General features: G+C 36.4%; 2 protein-coding genes across 4 annotated transcripts in view; one reads left to right on the forward strand and one right to left on the reverse strand.

Moving 5' to 3' along the window:
• Window positions 1–3,905, forward strand: part of LRRTM3 (leucine rich repeat transmembrane neuronal 3) — an 89,498-nt gene extending 85,593 nt beyond the window's left edge. For all 3 annotated transcript variants that reach the window (XM_032994550.2, XM_032994549.2, XM_032994548.2), the window contains one exon: window positions 1,896–3,905. In XM_032994550.2, coding sequence (XP_032850441.1) covers window positions 1,896–2,105 — 210 coding nt within the window. In that variant the 3' untranslated portion in view covers window positions 2,106–3,905. The remainder of the gene's footprint in view (window positions 1–1,895) is intronic.
• Window positions 1–20,635, reverse strand: part of CTNNA3 (catenin alpha 3) — a 519,632-nt gene that overhangs the window by 367,284 nt on the left and 131,713 nt on the right. The gene's annotated exons all lie outside the window — the stretch shown is intronic.

Genomic DNA, 20,635 nt, shown 5'->3' on the forward strand with positions numbered 1-20,635 from the left:
TTTTGTCAGAGGTTTAACTAATATTCTTCTCAGAGAGTATAATCAGATGACGTTACATACATCCATCTTCTAAACTGGATGTTTTTTAGCTCTTAATGAGCTATGAATATCTCATATGTAGGCAGAAAAATCATCCATTTCCTTGTACTTTTCAATCTCCATGTTTTGGATAGCATATGAGCAGTGTTTAAAATGCTGTCACAAGCATGTAGAGGTACAGATGAGACATGCAAATGCATCAACGAGCAGTGCTAATGAGAAACAGTTTTGTTTCGTACTATTTCATATTTCAAATTAAAATGCTTTTAAATATTACCTGTCTTCACATTTAGTTTTATTGCATTTCAGTCACTCTTCAGAACAACAGCAAGAGAACAATAAAAGTCACAAATAAAAGCTGTTCTCTTTAGTTTTACAATGGACTGGAAATCTGATTTTTAAATACTTTAAGCATGACTCATAAAGCCATTACAATACAGTCACCTTTTTCGTCCTTCAATTCTTTTAACATATAAAAAAATAAATCTAATAGTACAAATACCTACAACTCAAAATCTATATTAAGGACACCTCTGATTCTACAGCGTATTTTAAATAATTCCATGCTGATGTGTGTTCAAAATCACCAAGGAAATAGTTAAAAAAAATTAATAATTTGTCCTGGTTTCAGCTGGGATAGAGTTAATTTTCCTCCTAGTAGCTGGTACAGTGCTGTCTTTGCAATTTAGTTTGAGAATAATGTTGATAATACACTGATGTTTTAGCTGTGGCTAAGTGGTGTTTATCCGAAGTCAAGAATTTTTCAGTCCCCTGTGCTCTGCCAGTGAGGAGGTGCACTAGAAGCTGGGAGGGAGCATGGCCAGAAGAGCTGACCCGAACTAGCCAAAGGGCTATTCCATACCATAGGATGTCATGATCAGTATATAAACTGGGGGGGAGCTGGCCAGAAGGATGGGATCGCTGCTCAGGGACTGTCTGGGCATCAGTCAGTAGGTGGTGAGCAATTGCATTATGTAGCACTTGTCTGTCTTGGGTTTTATTTATCTCTTTTTGTTATATTTTCATTACAGTTAGTAGTAGTGGGATATTTTATTTTATTCCAATTATTCAACTGTTCGTATCTCAACCCACATAGTTTGCTTTTTTTCCACTTTTCCTCCCTGTCCCACTACGGGAGGGGAGAATTGAGCAAGTGGCTATGTGGTGCCTCACTGATGTCTGGGTTTAAACTGACATCACTTTTCATCCTAAACCATTTGAATTAAACCTGCAATAGTGAAGCTTCCAGAGATACCATAGCATAACAGTGGATGGAGGTATCATCTACTATGGTCCAATATTTACTGAAAGCTTCTAGATTCAAACTGATGCTTATGCTATAATAAATAATAGGAAATGTGTCATCTGTGAGTATTTCCCAGCAGACCAAAAGGTATGACACCCACTGACATATTCAAGCAAGATCCATTAATCACTCTTAAACTTAAAAAGCCACTTAAATTTCATTTGAAATATTCCATATATCTCCAACTGACTTACTCCTCTTTCTCCTCCCTGATAGACTGATTTTAGCAGAGGTTAATTATTTTCTAAAGAAAATTTGAGTTCAATCACATCTTAATGCTCCCAAACACATTCAATCACACACCTACCCTGGCACACAAGATCAGAGGCAGTAGTGGTTAGGTTTAAAACAACCTAGTAAAAACTAGGGTTTGGGTGGAGTGGAGGGGGTAGAGGGATAGAGAGAAGGAAGAGTTTTTTACATGCAGCACTATATTTGGCAATAGCCAGTGTTTTTAGACAGCCTGTTTCCTTAGCATCAAATTCAGGCAAGTATAATTTGATTCTGTCTTTTGGTAACTGGCTGGTTTTCATCTCTGTTTTTCCCCTAGATACCACTGTCTATGAATGTGTCAACATTTCTTGCCTATGATCAGCCCACGATAAGTTACTGTGGAGTCCATCATGAACTGCTTGCTCACAAGCCCTATGACTCGAATAACCAGGAAGAAACAGTGGAAACACACCTAGAAACTGATTTGGATCTGAGCACAATAACGACAACAGCACGAATCAAGGAACACAGTCAGCAGCTGGCTTAACTGTGCGGGGTTTCTTGTCGTTTTTTTTTCCTGTAGCAGAGGCTGCAACCAAATTCTATGTAACATTATGGACAGAAGTGAGAAGACATAATATTATGGATTCTAGGATCCCTGTTCAAATTAAAAATGAATCACAAAGATTAATTGTTTCAAGTCTACAATTTGTAATTAGTTAAGTTGTGCAGTATTTTTTTGACTTCAGAGTATGACCCTTAAAGTGAATCTTTTTCAAAACTCATCCTACCTACCTGTATAAACTGTACAGATGTAATGTATTTTTCATATTGTAAAGTTTCAAATACCAAGAACAGCTGGTATGTACAGTACCATAATTTAATTACATCTTACAAGTTTCAGTTTCTAAAGTTTCAAATTAACAAAAGTTATTTCTTGTGTTATTAAGTTACTCTGTTTTGTAGGGATCATTTTGTTACTGCTTTTGTGCCCAGAAACTTTAATCAAAAATTCTGTCCTTTGCAGAATATGCACCGTTTTTATCGTGTTTAATGTGTAGAATTTTATCTACTGGTTCGAGAAGTAATGCATTAACCAAAAAGAGGGTGTAACTATTCAGACTTCTAAGAAATTCTTGAAATACATAGCCAAGTTTTCCTATAAGTGAAAATCAAAACAAAATTTACCAATTCTCAAAGTTACCTGTTGCCTTGAAATACAGCCTGATTTCTAAATCAGAAAAATGTAATGACAAACATATATATTTTAACAACAATGTTTATGTATGAAACTGTCAGCCAACACTGACATTTTGTGAAGCCTCACTGTTCTGCAAGACAATATGGACCTGACATGTCAATAGGCAGCTAGCTGCCTGTATAAAATCTGCTGTGAAACTATAGCCTGTCAAATCAGACATTTGTATTTCTACTTAAACACAAATGAGCCCAAAACTTACTTCTATCAAAGACAGCTGCTGACAGAGTGGCAACAGAAACAAGCCCTCAGAGTTATACTACTTCCAGAATGTTATTCAAAAGTAAGAAATCTCTGCTGAAAAATATAGTCATTCGGACCAAATGCTAAAGATTATTAATCCTTTAACATTATGATACATCAGGCTAAGGAAAAAAACCCCAAACCTTTAAATACAAAACAAAAAAATGTAGTATTAAGTTTGTAACAATTACTACATTACTTATTTGTCTACCATTTAATATCTGGATTGAAGCATTCTTATATCCCATTCTTTGTTTTTAAATCTTCAAGACTTCTCAATACTGTATGAGAACAACTTTTATAATACTACCCTCATGTTGTAATCAAAAAGGATTACAGAAATTAGAAACATATTATATCATGCTGACTCGGTGAAATAGAAAAGGGGACACAAACCTTCCAAAATATAGGAGAAAAAAGTTTCATATGGTGAAGCAACTTTTTTATAATAAAGAGGAATTATATAACCACAAATCTATTTTTCTGAATGTTTATCCCACCGTATTTTCGTGTAGCTTCAAAGCGGAAGATTGAAATTTAAAATTACAGTTCAATTGTTTGTACAAAATATATAGCAAATATAATGAAAAATAGCTTCAAAATATTGTTAACAAATGAATCTGCATTCACTATCTTTTAAGTGGAAACAAAAGTGTCAAAACAGAATACATTGTATTGGTTATTTATTTAGCATCTTAGATTTTGTAACATATTTTGCATAAATTATTTGCTATTCAAAACATTACTTGTCTTTCTAAGACTCATCTTAAAACCTCCACACTGCAGTTTCTTATTTCTTTACTACATGGTTTCTTGAATTTCTGGTCATCTTTTACAGTGCTGGAATTTCACTATGCACAGTTTGAAAATACATTTTGCTAATTATAAAATGAAACCAATAATGCAGTTGTCATTCTGGAGTCAAGTGACTTTTGTACTTCAGGGAGAAGTGAACTGCTTCATTTCAAAGTTGTTTTTAAGGTTTAATGTTCAGGCATTCTGGTCATAATAGAAGGCCTGAGCTGTTAGGATCCAATACCATCCTCCCAAAAGTTTATTTCAGTTATTCTTACACTGTCTTTCCTATTCTTTACCTTGACCCACTGCCCTCCAATATTTTTGGTGCACAAGTGTGGTCCAGGCACTGATGCAGTTACTTAAAATGAACAAATGTTCAAAGGCTCCATATACATCTAATTTATGGAGAACTGTACGACACGAATATTTTCAATGTTAAGACACTCTAATGAACTTAGGCTAAGGAACATGATAGAAGATTTTCTTATGCCAAGAGACTCAAAATCTTTTTGATGTATCTGGTTAAACAAGCACAAGTGGGTATATCTTTATGTACACACAAAAATTTCTCCCTTTGTTTGTTGGTTTGTTTGGTTGGGTTTTTTTTCCCTCAATAATGAATCATACATTAATGAATCTGGTTTGTCTTCGACTGCTCCTGGAAGACTTGTACTTTAAGACCGCATATCACTAGATGAATGGTAGAATAGCAGGTTCACAGAAGTAGCAGCGATTCTGCACCTCAGAGGTCTGCTATACCACCACAACCAACTTCCCAGGCATCTGTAATGCCAGGCTCTCTGTAACCCCATGGGGCCACGCCAGTGCCCTGCAAGATGCCTACAACACCCCAGGGCCCATGGGAGCGGTGGAATACATGCCCACCCCAGATCTAGAGTGTTAAAACATACATTTCCATACATACAAATGGGTACCATTTTTTTAATGGACTACATCAACACAAAATCTGCTATTCTCAACAAGATGGATGTCTTCAAGAAATTAGGTAGCAGGTAGGTACCTTCCCTAAAAAATCCGTATCACGAAAAGTGTCTAGGTTAAGATAACCCAAACAAAGTTTCACTCCTAAGGTCCTATGTTACTGTGTGTACACCTGCTTTCCAACAGATTACTGCCACCTAAACAGTGACACAGAGTGCACAGAAATAGCAAATGCTCTAGTTATGTGGACAAAATAAAGAAGTATTCCCTAATAAAGCCCCAGTCTTCTAAGCTACAGGATAGCAAGAAAAAAGGAGGCTGAGCCTATGGGTTCAAATATTTATTTACAGAGGGTCACTTTCAAATACAATTTCCCTTTGCAATAAGATACATAAACCAGAAATAGACTCAGCCAACCACATCAATCTCAGTCTTGCAGTTAAGTGTCACCACCATACCCTGGTAGATCATTTTACCAACAAAAAGCTGGGCAAGTTCATTATGCTTGCAAAATGCAAACTGATAGAGAGTATAACCTCTGTCAATAATAAAAAAAAAAAAAAAGAAAAAAACACAGACAATTTAAAAAAATAAATCTAGCTACAAGCAACGATTCACACCACCCATCAGAGGATCAGGCTTGTACAGCAATTTACAGGGCTGAAACACCCATTAGGAAACTGAGCACAAGTATCCGAACCAAGGTTCTATCTAGAGAAGAAGGTATGTATGAAGATTAATGATTAATGTGACAAATTACCACATATGTCTCCAAACAGTATATGAAAAAAAATAACAAACACCAAAATAACACCTATACAAGAAAGCAAATGACTGTTTCAATTAAAAAGAGATCAAAATTTGCAGAGAGATTTTGATCAAAATCTGAGGACTACCACTAACAAACAAACAAAACGCACATATATATATGTATTCACAGCTTTCAGAAATAGGTTGCAAATATCAAACTTCTTTTGGCAACATACAAACAGAAAATGTACTAGCCTCAGAAGTTGTGTACTAGCTTGCTTTACTGACAGCCACTCCAGTTCTCCCCGTCTCTCTCAAGACATTTTTTATCTCTTACTGTTATTCCCAATCCCCAGATTGGACAAGAGAACAGAAATCATGCAAAAAATGTAACGTGAGTGGGGAGGAAAAAAAAAAAAAGATAGAACAAAACTACAAGGGTAGCACCACTGGCTAGAAAAATAAAGCCAGGATTCCAGTATCAACAGAACTGTAATAAATTCTGGAAATTGCTTTATTAGCAATGTCGGTACTCAAAGATGGTTAATATAAACAAATTACGTGATCATGTATAGTGGCAAATAGAAGCAGGTGCATTTAGTTCCCAACTGGTCTAGCAGAAATAGTCTGTTGAACAGGTAAGAAAGAAAAATTCAACTCATGATCCCTAAACCTGGTCCTCCTCTCTCGAGGGGAAGATCTTTTTGCTCCAAACTTTTGCATGGGTCTCAGAGGCCTGGGCTTCTGGAAGGCAAATCTTACCAGTAAAGACATCAGTATCTGTAAATTAATATAACAATGGTTTTACTTTCTCAGAATAAAAGTACATCTAGGCTTGATAACCTGTCTAGAATAGCAGCTGAGAGATGAAACACAAAGGAGTGAAGAATGGGGCAAGCACACAGCAGTATTTCCCCAGAGTACCCCTAGAGTCCCTGACAATTTGTAGGTCAGGGACTTACTGAGTTAAATGTGGTGTCTTACTAGTTGCTCTCTGAATGTGTACATGGCTTCCTCGAAGCCATATAAATTTGTAACATTCCCAAGTCCTGCAGAAAGTAAATTTACTTTGACAAGAAAAGCTGCCTCTTTTCTTTGTTCTAGTAGGAATGATAGGACTAGTGTAATAGTAACTCTTTTCACTTCCATTTTTGACAGAGAAATAAGATTATCGCGTAATTAATAATGACAGACTGATGACTTCCAGGCAGCTTGAATAACATCCAGTCATCTAAAGTACAGACATTATCTGAAACCCTGTAGGTTTATTTATCAGATTTCCCTCAGGGTGGTTTCTTAAAATCAAGATTCAGCCCACCAGAAAGCAGGATATTTTTTCAGCTTTCTGAAGACCATCACATTATAAAAGAAAAAATAATCATGTTTCGAACAAAGTATTGCAAAACACTTTTCAACAGAGACAGACGCACATGAACCTCTTATTAGATACAAGTTTGACTGTATGATCCATATTTAAAAGCAGATGTTCATTAAATTTCTCAAAAAAGTTCTAACATTTAAGTGAATTAATAGTTCTATTATAAAGTAACAAGGCCAAATTCCATTTTCCTGCTCTACCTAATTATAGAATCTGATTAATTTTAATTATAAAGTTTCAGCATAAATCAACGTGATCATCAGAGTTCATGATTAATGTTATTTTAATGAACACCTAAGGTATTAACATTTTGCCACTAGAACCTTGCCAAGAATTTTTATGTAAGCTGAAGCGCAACTTGTACAACTGTAAAAATCCCACATGGCATGGAGCTTATATTCTACTTTATCAGCATCAATTTTTTATGTAAATAACTCATTCTTAAAACTGTCTCTTTAGATGGTTAACTACAAAGGAACACCTGCTGTGTAATAGCAAATGAGCCTGAAACATGAAATTCATTATACCCAGGACTGTTACATTAAATCTCTAATACATTCATAATAGTGGACATTTCAAAGTGTCACCACTATAGACATGACACACGTAATAATAATACACAAATAAGCATTAATGAATGTTGCATTAGTATGGAATTTCTTTGGATTAACATCACAGTTTAATGATTGCCTTAGGTCAACTAACAGGATGGATGTTACTGCAATAAACACCAAAGGAATTTAAGATGTTCAGTTATGTAGGAATATGATTTTTCTAGCATTCAAATAGAATAGCTTGCACTTTGTATTCCATCAGAAATAGGTGGAGACAATTCAGCAATAGTCCTATCTACAGCCTAATCATGAAGTGATTGCATCAATGAAACATATTTTAAAGTCAAATAATTTAAACACTGTATATACTAATTCTGTGCTTCTTGGAGAACAAAAACTCATCAACTAGAGATGAGAATAATCATTACAAGAAAACAATGTGTCCCTCCAGCACTGTGCACTTCAATACTTTCAGTAGTTTTATAGAAAAGAATGTCATAAATGAGGCATGAAAAGCCATTAACTGAACCATTCATAGTGAATTCCTTTTGTTGTCACTTGCCTTTCAAAAGAAATAATTATCATTATTTACTTTTCTAGTAATGATGATACACTTCCCTTTTATGTCTTGCTGTTGGTAACTTTACTTTTAAGAACCTGTGAACTCACACAATTAGTCTGAACTCCACTATCCAAAAGCCTTATTCTCATTTTCAGAAAAGGAAAAAATACAGCTTTCAACGGTATATCTGAATATCCATATAAGATTCATTCAGATTTCCTCTCCCTCCCCATCTTCTGCTTTAGCATCACCTAGACAGTTCTTATTTCTTCTCCTTCCATTTGTGCAACTTGCCTCTTTCTCCAGGTTCTAACTCACAATTGAGAACGCGCAAAAAAAAAAAAAAATTTCAGGCTGAGTTAATGGGGGGGGGGGGGGGGGGAAGAAAAAAAGTGTTAAATGCCTTTCAGGTATCCATCTCCAGAGCTAAACGGGTTTGCTGCATACCAAACTCATGCTAAAGCTTGAGTACCTTTTAATTCACCACCAGATCTTTCAACTACAAGCTTATAAATATGCTAATGCTATAATATGCTATTAAAACCCAACTTTTTTTGTTGTTCTACCGCTACACTATGCAATATTAGGTTTTCATTTTGTTTTTTTTATCCCTCTGCACCCACAAGACTTGGATACAAATGATTAATACATGTCAGTATAAACTGTCCTGATTCCATTTTCATCAAGTGAATACAACACAGACTTCAAAAGTGGAAGGGGTGAGCATGATGTCCTCCCCATCTCAAAGCAAAATCAACTTCACTATGATAGATAGTTCTCTAGGTTCTTGAATAACTTCAGTCTCTGGGGAACACAATATCTACCTCAATCTGTATCCCTGCTTAACTATTCTGGTTATTAGAATATTTTTCCTTATGCCTAACCTAATTGCTTCTTGCAGCTGATGGAGTTCTACACCTGTATATGCCATGGCCACCCTGAAAAATGCCATACAGGTTACTACTGACTGAAAGTCTGCAGATGTTGTGGGAGAAGAAAGTAGGATATTTTCCAATATTTGAGCATTCAGAAAGACAGATGCACCGCTTATGAAGATGACTAGTACACTTTCCTTAAAAAAATCTTTTTAAAATTATATACTCAAATAGGAATGGAGTTAGTGTAGCTGATTGGGAATACGCATTACTGATTAAATTTTTATTTCCAAGATGTTATAATTCGTAAGATTTGTAAAACAGGATTCGTAATTCTGTCTACTCTCTGGCTTAAATATAGCCAGTTTCTATGTTACTATTTTCTTGGAGATTTCTCCCATTTCTTTATTTATTTGAATAGCTCCTTGAATTTAAAAAGAATCTCGCTGACGATACCTGGATCCCAAACAGACATAAAGATCTGCCTCTGTTCTGCACTGCAGGATCAATCTCATATCTTAAATTTAAAATGACAACTCAAATGTAAATTACTGCCAGTTTCTTCTCCCATATTTACAAGCTTTGGCACCTGTTCATTCTTTTCTTCCCTACCTGCATGCATTTTGCCTCAGGATTTTTGACATTCCACCTTTTCTTTAGCAAAGAAATTAAGACACCCATTAAGAACTGATTTCTGATCATTTATACTTCTAAGTTAGATTCTAAAACACCTTCATGTAATATGCATGTTTCTTACTAAAACCCAAAAATTATTCTTAGAAAAAGAATAAATTAATTTGTGCGTCCAGAAATAAGCATTAAAGGCCTGTTGCAGGACTTTGTGTTTAAGTTTTTCTTTTACAAAATCCAGAGGAGGTGGGGAAATTTATGCACGGATATGTCTAATACCACAAAAATACAACATTTGCTAAAATAAAACACTCACATTGCTAGCTAAAACTTGAAGTGATTTAAATAGAGATAATTCAGTGTTACTCCTGAGAGAGAATCTAAAGAAAGGGGATATAAACATCATAAATGCAAGGAAGTTATTCTGCAGGAACAAAAAAATATTTTCTCAAAAATTATATGGAGCTAGAAGAGAAGATATATAAGGCTGGTTTTTAAAAGGAGGTACAGTCTAATAAGGCACTAAATAAAAAAGGAGGTGAGAAGGATTAAATTTAAGTCTGGACTGAATACACACAGGTGAACAACCTGATAATGAAAAAGGCTTCTGTGTTCCTCCCAAATGAAAAACATTTTATTTCCATTTTCTCTAGTACTAAATATCTTCTGTGTATCTGAGTATTCAATAAGTCAGTATCCAAATGTAAATCATTAAGAAGGATAATAAACCTGGCCTTATATCCATGAACTAAAAAGAGTAACTGAGCACAGGTAAAATGAAAACAAGACGCACACACACTAGCATTTAAATTTTAATTCTCTAACTATACGGGAGGCAAATAAATAACTCTGCATTAGTGTCTCAATCAAGCGTTATTCTGTTAAAAATAACTAACTGTTAATGACCTGTTTTACCTAAGAGGACTTCAGGGAAACCAAAGGAAGTGAAAAAGCAAATCAAAGACAGAAAATATAAATAAATGAGCAAACAACAATATATGGAAGGACACCAAAAATATTGCTCATATGAAAATTAATTCAATTACATGGATCAGTGAGGACATACAATGCTGCCTATCAAAAGTAGAGGTCTGCTATCCTTTAGTGGTATATTTTTCCATTAACATCAGTTTTCAATACTCTTGGTTACAAAGGTAACCTTGAAAAATACAGAAAAAACTAAGCAAGCATAATAAAAGGAAAAGCTTTAGCATATATAATCTACCATCAACAGATCAACTAAGGTGAAATAGTATGAGTTGCTTATAAGTTGTCTGACTGAAGAGGTAAATAAGCAAGCAAGCAATTAAGAATGAGTGAAATGTGCTAGCTACCAATAAGATCTTTACAGTTATTTCCCATGCAAAGCCAGTATCTCCACTAAAGTTGTCCAAATATGAACCAGCATTTTGCTGAAAAACATCATCTCCTATGGCCGCAAACTTTAGGAAACCCATACAACTAAGAAAAAAATCAATTCCATCTATACAGGAGATGGGGTAGACGTGTAAAACGGAGAAAGGAGATAAAACAGTAAGAGAAGCGGACATAAAAGGAAGATCAAAATGACGGACTTGATAAAACTGTCTAACTGGCCCTTACGGTAACAGATTAAGACAGGTAAATAAACAGGAAGTAATGAAAACAGGAAGGCACCAATTAAGCTGCTCATTCATACTGATTGGTCCCAAATCAGATTTAATCCTCTGGAGAAGGGAAGTGGACACAACATTTAGATTCAACAAGCTGTCTACCTCATCTGCCTTGGCAGTGAAAACAGGTGTATAAGATGTTATGTTACATCGTAAGGATAAGATAGTAACACAATATATATATAAAGACAATACTATCTGATTTGATGTTACCTTTTCAGCTTGAATACCTCATTCTATTTGGACATCTCAAGGTAGATCCATTATTTTTCTGCTGACAAAAAGGGCTTTTACTTTGCAGCAGTAATTCTCAAAAGAATTAGTTTTTAAAAAATGCATTTTTCACCTTTAGTAGAAACACACCAAAAACTGTAAAGTACTCTGCTCCCAAAATTTTTATAAAAATAAGAGCTTTGCAATCAGATATACTTGATTTAAGGATAATGAAGCAGGTTTTGTGGGCTGCAGAACCTTATAAATCTTTTCTGATTTCCTTTGGGGTAGAGGGAAAAGGGGAATTGTTGAAAGAAAATATGATAGATTACATTTGCCTGTGGGTAATAAGGCTTCCTACAAGGAGAAAAGGCATACACAGAATAATTACATGCAGTTTGAGGCCAAAAGAGCCACCGAGAGTCTAGTCCTGGTCAGAAATTTTGGCTGCCGCAAAATACTGATAAAAAGCGCATGAAGAAAACAGGATGAATTCAGACTACTTGCCATCCTTTTTTTCTTTTACTAATTTGCTTAGCCTAAAGAGTAGGTCAAACCTCAATTTCTTCCTTTTGCTTAGCAGAAATTCTTCCATTTTACATCATGACTGTCAATAGTAAAAGAAAATAATAGCAAATCTGCATAGAAAGAATGTCAAAACATCAAAACCACAGTACAATTCCAATAAAAAGAGATATAACCAGGACTGTATTTCAACAAAAATACTAAGTATCTTTTCCAAAGAATGTTTATAAGACACTATAATAAACATGGGTGTCTGGCAATACAGGCAACAAGAAAAAGCACAGCATTAAATATTCAACACAGACCACACTTTTTAAAAAATTAATAAAACCTCCTTCCCCCCCTCACTTCCCCCTTATTTTTACCAGATGCTACAAAGCTCTCCTTTTATATCCACAGAGCTGAGCTTAACTCCCTGAAACAAGATGATATTCTGGCTCCATTGAAGTCAGCTGAAGTTCCACCATTTGCTTTAGAAGATCTGACCTTCTGAAGTAGCAGGATTTTTGCACTTCTACAGATGATAGTCAAGAGTCAGCAATGGAGATAAGAATGAGTGTTTTATGTAGCACAGTTTGACATAGGCAATAGCCACAACACACTAGCTGATCTTATAATTAAATACTCACCTGCAGGCTTCTGAGATATTTACTATACTTGAAAGAATATTTTTGAAAGGGTAACTCCTTCCTTCTCATACTGAAAAAAACTAACTCATCCATATAGCGATTTAAGAATTTAAATTTTATGTGTCACTGAGAAGTGGCTATTAGGAGCCTCCCAGAGACTGCCCACCTCTTGACCAGAACCTCCTCCATCTTCTCCTTAAGAGAATCAGAGACACTGAATCAAAGCTACGTTTTACTGCAGCACAATTCTGAAAGAACAAAAAAGCTGCCCTGCTGGATAAAAGAAACTAAAAATCAAAGTTGTTGGCCAGCCAATCCCACCCTTGCTCATCATGTATCCTTCCTTTCTACAAACTTGTTCTCAGGCTAAGAATTCTCAGGGCAGTTTGTTTAAGATGCAGTAACTTTATAGAACTCCCTCAGGATCCACAGAAATATTACCCTCTTTCTCTGAAGTCTCCTCCAAGAGATACCAGTCCCTAGCTTAGGAAACTCCAGGAAACTTCTCTCAGCTGAGCATGCTCAGCTGTTCTCAAAGGAATCTCTTCCTTCCTTCCTTCCCGAAAGCTCTACCTGAACAAGGGCTACAGGGGCTAACAAGGAAAATAAGCAACTTGTTTCCCTGCCTCTGAGCCAAAATAAAATATACATTAACATTCAGTAAAGAGTGAACAATTGAAAAACAGAAATTATACTATCAATCACATCATCCCAGAACATCAAGTCACATCTTATATCACAGTTCATTAGATCAAAAGGGTCAGAATAACTTAATTTTTTCTTCTTTGTTGTTTCAGGAACTTCAGGCTATTTTTTAGGTTGTCTTATGTATTACTTCAGCACAAGCTAACAAGATATTGAGTGAGAATTCATTAGCAGCTGGTCAAGCGTAAACAGTCTATCAATCATTTTTATTTCCTTACTGTCAGCAATTCTAATTTCAACTCTGGAAAAAAAATTGTGTTTTAAACTGTGAAATATATCACATAAAACAGTGACATTTGGTGGTATATTCTTTCATTCTCTTACTGTGAAGAAATCAGTTCAACACATACTGAAGTCATTCTTCCTTTACAACCACCAAACCCAATTATAGGAAGAAAAAAAAAAAAAAAAAAAAAAAAGTGCTTCAACTAGAGCGGATTAACAAACTACAATCTATTCCAGAATAAATCCATTGGTTTGTAGGCAAAGCTCCAGTAAAAATTCTGAAAGAACTGCAAAGCTCTCTCGTGTCTCATATTTACATAGTTTCTTCCCAACAAAAAGCAAATCTATATTCTGGGTTGTTCTTATATTCCAGTCAGTGAAACATCATCCAGTTACTATAAAAGGACCTTCCAGCTGATGACAGGAGTCACATATTCAACATAAGCAACACGGTGCCCTGCTGCAGTTTTCATGGTGCTCTTTTTGCAGATACGCTTTCATGAAATTTCCTACAAGAAATCTACCTGACATTTGGGCAAAGTTCATGAAGTGGGTAGCACTGCAATTAGTCACACAAAAACGCATCATCACCCTCGCAAATTTTCTGCTCATCTGGCATACCAGATTTCAGAAAAAGGCACAGTGTGACGGGGTCCTGGAGTGGAACAAGACCAGCTTTTCTTTCACATGATTGTAACAGAAGCACACGCAATCTCTAAAGCTGTGTTTACTACTATAGCTGTTTGTTTATATGGAACAGAAAGATTATCAAGTTGAACAAAGCAACTGAGAAAGAAAGCTCAGAGGGCCAAGTGACTCAATGCACATGAAAATGGTTACCTCCCCCTCATCTGGACCCTGACACAGTGGGTAACTTCTCTCTTGCTTCCTAGACCAACACTTTTCAGCAGCTTCCTGGCTTGCGGCAATCTTAGAGATCCTCCTCTAGACCCTTGGGCAAATTTCCTCCCTCCCAATTTTAGGTGAGGCTTCTCTGGAAGTCCACTCCCCACGGACACGCAGGCCTGGGGCAGCATCCTTCCACCCAGGCGTACCCCGGCCCACCCCGCACTCCAGGCAGCTTCCCCCTTGTGCACACCCCAAAGGCAGGAGCAGCCTCCAGGGCCTTGCAGAGCTCCCTCACATCCAAAGTGCAGCAATCAGAACAGGTCGTTCCAATGCATCCTGGTTTTAAAACAGCATGGTATGAAGTGCGTGCAGAATACACGGAGAGCGTAAACACCTTTAACAGCACAATCACGCGTGCCCTGTCAAGCCGGCTGTTTCCCCGATAACAGGTTAGGCAAAGTTTCATCTGCCTGACAAAACATTAGGTAAATCACTGCTTCAACTAAAATCAAAGGAAAGCAAAGTGATACTCCTTCTTACATAAAATCACTAACAACAGTGATATTTACATTTCTTAAATTATTAAATAATTATTACAATAATATTTAAAGTAACAGTACGTACAGAAAGTCATGTTAAATATTAATTATTAGATTTTATATTAACACTGGGAAATTACTGTGGATTTCTGCACTACAACCAACCAAATTCTATAAAGATTTCTTTTGCTGGTTGTTTGGTTTTTTACAGCGCATATCAGCTTTCTTCAGAGAAAAATATTAATATGGAAAAAAAACAGCTCAGATATTACATTACACAAATGCAATTTGGTTGCTAAAGTTTTAATCTTGTACAGCAAAATTCCAATCTTCTTGTGCTTGAGTTCTAGTTCATGAACAGACTGTAGGATGTAAAATTGTTACATAGATTCTAAAATACTAAATTTAGATAAACCTTTCTAATGTAGTTATAAATTTGGCAGGGTAAAAAAAGTTCTGCTGATATGGTAAACTGAACCACTGTTAAATGTACTACTTTCATGCAAACAGCTCATGAGGAAATAGATTCTTATCATGCATGCAACGATTACCAGCTTTTTTTGTGTATCCAGCCTCCTCCAGATACTGAAGACAAAATTGTAGAAGGGACAGATTATTATCTGTAGATAACCCAGCAGTGTCAAAGTTTCCACAAATTTCAGTCCAGTTTTGATCACTTTTTGCATATGAAAACCATTCACCATTATAATTCTACACTAACCTGGGAAAGAAAAACCAACTTGTAATCAGAAAACTGGGAACATTAATTAAAATGTAAGCCAAGAATCAGTGGGGCTAGAAGGGACCTCATGGTCACTTTTTCCATCCTGACCACTGTGAAGCCGCACAAATCTTCCTAGAGCCACCCAAACAGATGTTTGTCCTTTTACTGTGTCCATAAACAAACTTCTATAGCCTCCCAAGGTAACCTGTTCCAGTGTTTACTTCATCTATATGGTTGAGTTTTTTAATCTAACATTGCATAGATTTCACCTTTCGCTAATTACATTTGTTTCTCTTTTAACAGATATGGAGAATACTTAACATCATACACCTTATGAAAACGTCTTCTATATCTGAAAACATTATCGCGTTCCACTTCTCCTCCATCCTTTCTAAATTACACAAACTCAATTAAGTCAGCTTCTTCTTACCTCTTATATGTTCTAAAATCCTTGATCCATTTAATTTCTCTTATTGGCCCATGCTATTCTTAAACTGTGATGCCTAAAAGTACATACTGAGCTGAGCCCTACTGATGGTTCATTTCATCTGTAATTCTGTGCAGCTCCCAATGCCTTATGAACAGTACCACTGCTAAGCCAGAAATCCTGCATTTTTATTTATACAGACGACTTCATCCCCAAATAGACTTAACATGAACTTGTCATTTCAACTTGCAGATTTCAGACTATTTCTCCAAATTAAAAAAAAAAAAAAAAAAAAGCGCGGGGGGGGGGGCGTGGTGCTGTGCTTTTATTTATTACTGAATTTACCCTTAATATTAAATTAACTATGCTTCTCAAGTTTTTTTATGAAAACATACTCCTCTCAACGTGAAACACCATGTGCAAAGTTACATCACATTTACTACTTCCCTTTTAACCATTAGCCAGCTATTCCGTTTAAAGAACTAGATGTAATTGACAAAATGCAAAATGTATCTTGAAAAGTCATCCTTGTGGTTTACCACCACCTTCTTATCCTGAAGATCTTTAGGAAATGAACAATTAAGGATTTTCCTGCAGCTTCTTCCTGGTTATCCAAGTTACAGGGTAACTATACGTGCCCTAGTTTTAAGATAAGTTTTCTTTTTCTAATACTTGCAAATACTCAGTCCTCACTGGTTTTTTTACAATCAAGGCCCATGGTCCAGTAACTCATTTCTTAAATTTTCTTTAACCTCTTTTCTGGCAGGTATTTCACTTTGTCTTATTAACCGCCTTAAGCACTTATTCCCAGCTAACTATTCACATGAAGCCTGAAGCAGGTAGAAAAATCATAGTATTTTTGAGATAATGTCCCCCATTTAGAAAGGTCTTCACATTCCTTCTTAGTTCCTCTTATTAATACTGGATTAGTAGAAACTTCTTTTCCTGCCTTACGCAACTTCTACTGGCTTTAACACATTCTGTGCCACTGTTTTTTGACTGTCCACAATCAATGCTTGTCTTTTTATTAACACTGCATTTCCATTTTATTTTCCAGTCACTAAAAAGCCCCTGATATAGGCACAGGCAGGTTGGTCTCTTTCTATGCTTTCCACTTTTCTGGAAGTTTGCTCTGGTGCTTTAAATAGCTTCTACTCTCTACATTCTTTTGAATCCCTTGTCTTTATTGCAATCTGTTTTAATGAACGATTTTGCTGTCTCACTTGCAAACTTTAGAATCATGTTTCTTATAGTATTTTTGACTAAATTATTTCCAATGCTCAGATTTCCACCCTCATTCGTCACTACTGAAATTCGCTAGTTAGTTCTTTCTTTTAACAGAGAAAAAAAGTCTTTGATACTATACAAGAACTTGGAGTGTGCCTTGCTGTATTATTTTTGCAACAGAATGTTTGTTATTTGGATAAAGGAGCAAACAGCCATTCTGACCTAGGAATTCACATACAAAAATTCATCTAGTTAGTCCCCTTCATCTAGCCAACAGCCAGGTTTTGCAGAACTGAGGGGAAGGTATGACCTTCATAGACAGATGGCAGCAATGGCTTCCCAGTACTCCCACAGGAGCATGATGTCATAAGGTTGTCCTAAGCACAGAGCTGGAACTCACAGCAATCCCATGACACTATTTTCAAACTCGTCCTCATATACTTCCTCCTGTCGCTGAAGATTCACGCTCACCACCAGCCAGAGGGAATACCAAGTACGGCATCATCTTTCGGCTGTTTGCAAGCAATGCATGTTTCCAGATTTACAGGCTGGCCTATAGATCTATACCAGATACACATAGACTTTTCACTACAATAATAAACTAGAGAATAAAAAAATTGTAACTTCCACCCTTAATTAGGGTTCAAAACAACAACCTAAAGACACTCCTCCCACCTATTTTTTCAACATCCCTATTTCAATTAAGTTGTAATAACTATTTGGGTTTGTAGTAGTATTCTACTGAAGTTGTATCTAAATAACTGCCAGGCAAGTAATTTGAGTATCTGACCTTTGCCAAACATCACTTTTGCTCCAGACTTGGAAAAGCCAAACTCTTTGGCAATGTCTATGAATATAGTGAAGCCTGAATTACATCACCCAATTCACATCTGTCCTCACCAGTGTTAAGAGTATGACTGCCTCCTCCCCATGTTGCAAATGATACTCCTACTAATAAAATTTTAAATGTGTGTTCAAGGGAATGTGATTTGCCTCCTTCTTTAACCTCATCCTTGGGAACTGCCATCATGTAGCTCATACACAACCCACATGCCATTCAGTTACAGTGTTTTTCTGGAAAACCCAGTTTCTCCAAAATGGCTAATTACATCTATATTTTTTGTCTCAACCAAGAGACAGTTTTAATCTACAGATACATGCAGAACATATAGACTAGCATAAAACACATTTTGTACTGAAACAAATCAGTGAGGCACAAAAACAGGTGAAAGGAAGAAGGAGGCCTCTGCTATTTATGAGAGGAAGAGCTGTTAATCTAAGAAGAGGTGTTGGTATATCCAAGAAAATGAAACAGGCTCACATTTCTTCATTAAAATCAGCATTCTTTTTCTATGGAAGTGAAAACCAGAAAAAAAATGTAGAGAGGAAAAATTCCTGTAAGCTTTCTAAGGAGGAATTAGCTGCAAGAACTAACTGGTGTTAGGAAGGAAGTTCTCTAATGAGAACCTCTCTACAGGTGCAACCTGAGGCTTAAGACATGCATCAAGAATGAATCCGTAACACACACCTTACCAGGAAAGGATGATGAGTCAGACATAAGGGAAAAAGTGCGGGGGTCTTTCTGATTTCCCAGGGTGGACTGAGTTAACAGCTCACAGCCCACAAAAGGGACAGTTCTGCTCAGCTAGCCCACGTTTGCACTGTCAGTTACTCATTCCTGTTACCCTGGGGATGTATACAGAGCTTGTGTGCCCTTCTCAGAGTTTGACTCATCTCACTAAAAGAAAATTAATCCAACAGGAATAAGTGAACGCTCAGTTTGGCAAGCTGATCTGGCTGACAGACAGGGTAACCTAAGTATCAGAGTCAGCACAAGGAAGGGGACAGACCTGAGTGGCTGACAGCACAAAGAAGTGAAGTACACAATGGGACTACCTATTCCAGCACTTAGCTCAAAGCAAGGGGCAAAGGGAAACTGATGAGACAGAGGGGAAAAAGTGCTTCTCAGTGAGGATGATAAAACACTTGAATAGGCATTCAGAGAGTCAGTGAAATCTGCATCCTTAGAAATCTGACCTGACTGAACATGGCCCTGAACTACCTGATCTAACTTTGTAGTGGGCCATTCTTTGAGCAGGGAGTATCACCAGATGTCAATGATAAAATACAGTAACATAATATTTTAGGTTAACTAATAGTTGCAAGACCTAAGTTAATACTGCTGAAAGCTACAAAGACAGAATTAAGTAATTAACTTGCTAACAATGTTATGAAACATTTAAAATGGCACTGATGATGCTACAGGCTAACTGGAAAATAAACATAGCAAGAGTCGAAGCACAACATCAGAAATCAGGAATACAGCTGACTGGAAATTCTCCAGAGGAATCACTCTTCTATTGAATTTTGCCAGTTTATCAAAAGCAGAATATTCCATGGAAATAAAGCACGCACAACAGATCTCCTGACAAAACACAGGCATACGCCCTGCCAATTCTGCAAGATGCCCTGGGAACACAAATCTGAAAGTTTCAGATCCACTGCTCCCAGCCTTTCTGGGAAGAACTTGGAAGTACCAGTCCAAAAATTTTGTACCAGGTACAAAAATTCTGTTCTTACAGCTCAGAGAGGCAGGTGTTCTGAGCATCACAATAACTAAGGAGCCAAACAGCCTAAAAAACTGACAGCCTTACCTGGGGCTTATTCAGATTTTGCATGCTCACTCGTATGCACCAGCACTGTGCCTTCACGCTGGGATCTAGAATAACACTTCATCTCTCATCTCAACAATCTGGTCAGTGGACAGGTATAAAACTGAGAGCAATCTTGGTAATATCAGTCAGCATCATCTAAGACATCCCAGTGTATTTCACTTCTAAATCTTGCTTTAATGTGTATACAGTTGAACAACGAAGGCAGCTGGAAGAATCCAGAAGATTATTAGGCCTCTTTTTGAAATCAGAAACAAAAAGTTTACCAATAACTTGAAAGCCAAGAAATAAAAACTCTCTTTTCTAGTCAACTGTAGCAAGAATCAAAAATGTCATTATGAACTTGCCTCCTTAAAAAATGGCTACAAGCTCTCAGATAGCATTTCATGATTCCTTTACCTAGTCATACTTAGGTTTCATTTAGTTCACACTTTCTACTGGAACATTGTAAAGTTTTCATCTGTTTCTCTTCCTTATTATTCCAAACAATAGACTGTAAACAACACTACCAAACCAAAACAGTTCCTGCTTGTGTGCATATGCTCTCTCACATATACATTGTCTATTTGTACATATGCACATTTAGCAAAGACACATTAATAAGAGTGTATTTTAAAAAAAAGTATAATCAAGTTTCCAGATAAGACATTTTACTTGGGCTCCCGTTTTATTTTCCATTAACTCCTTCCAGGGTGTATGT

The sequence above is a fragment of the Tyto alba genome, unplaced genomic scaffold (genome assembly GCF_018691265.1).
Source record: "Tyto alba isolate M040663 unplaced genomic scaffold, T.alba_DEE_v4.0 Super-Scaffold_1, whole genome shotgun sequence".
Lineage (NCBI taxonomy): Eukaryota > Metazoa > Chordata > Aves > Strigiformes > Tytonidae > Tyto > Tyto alba.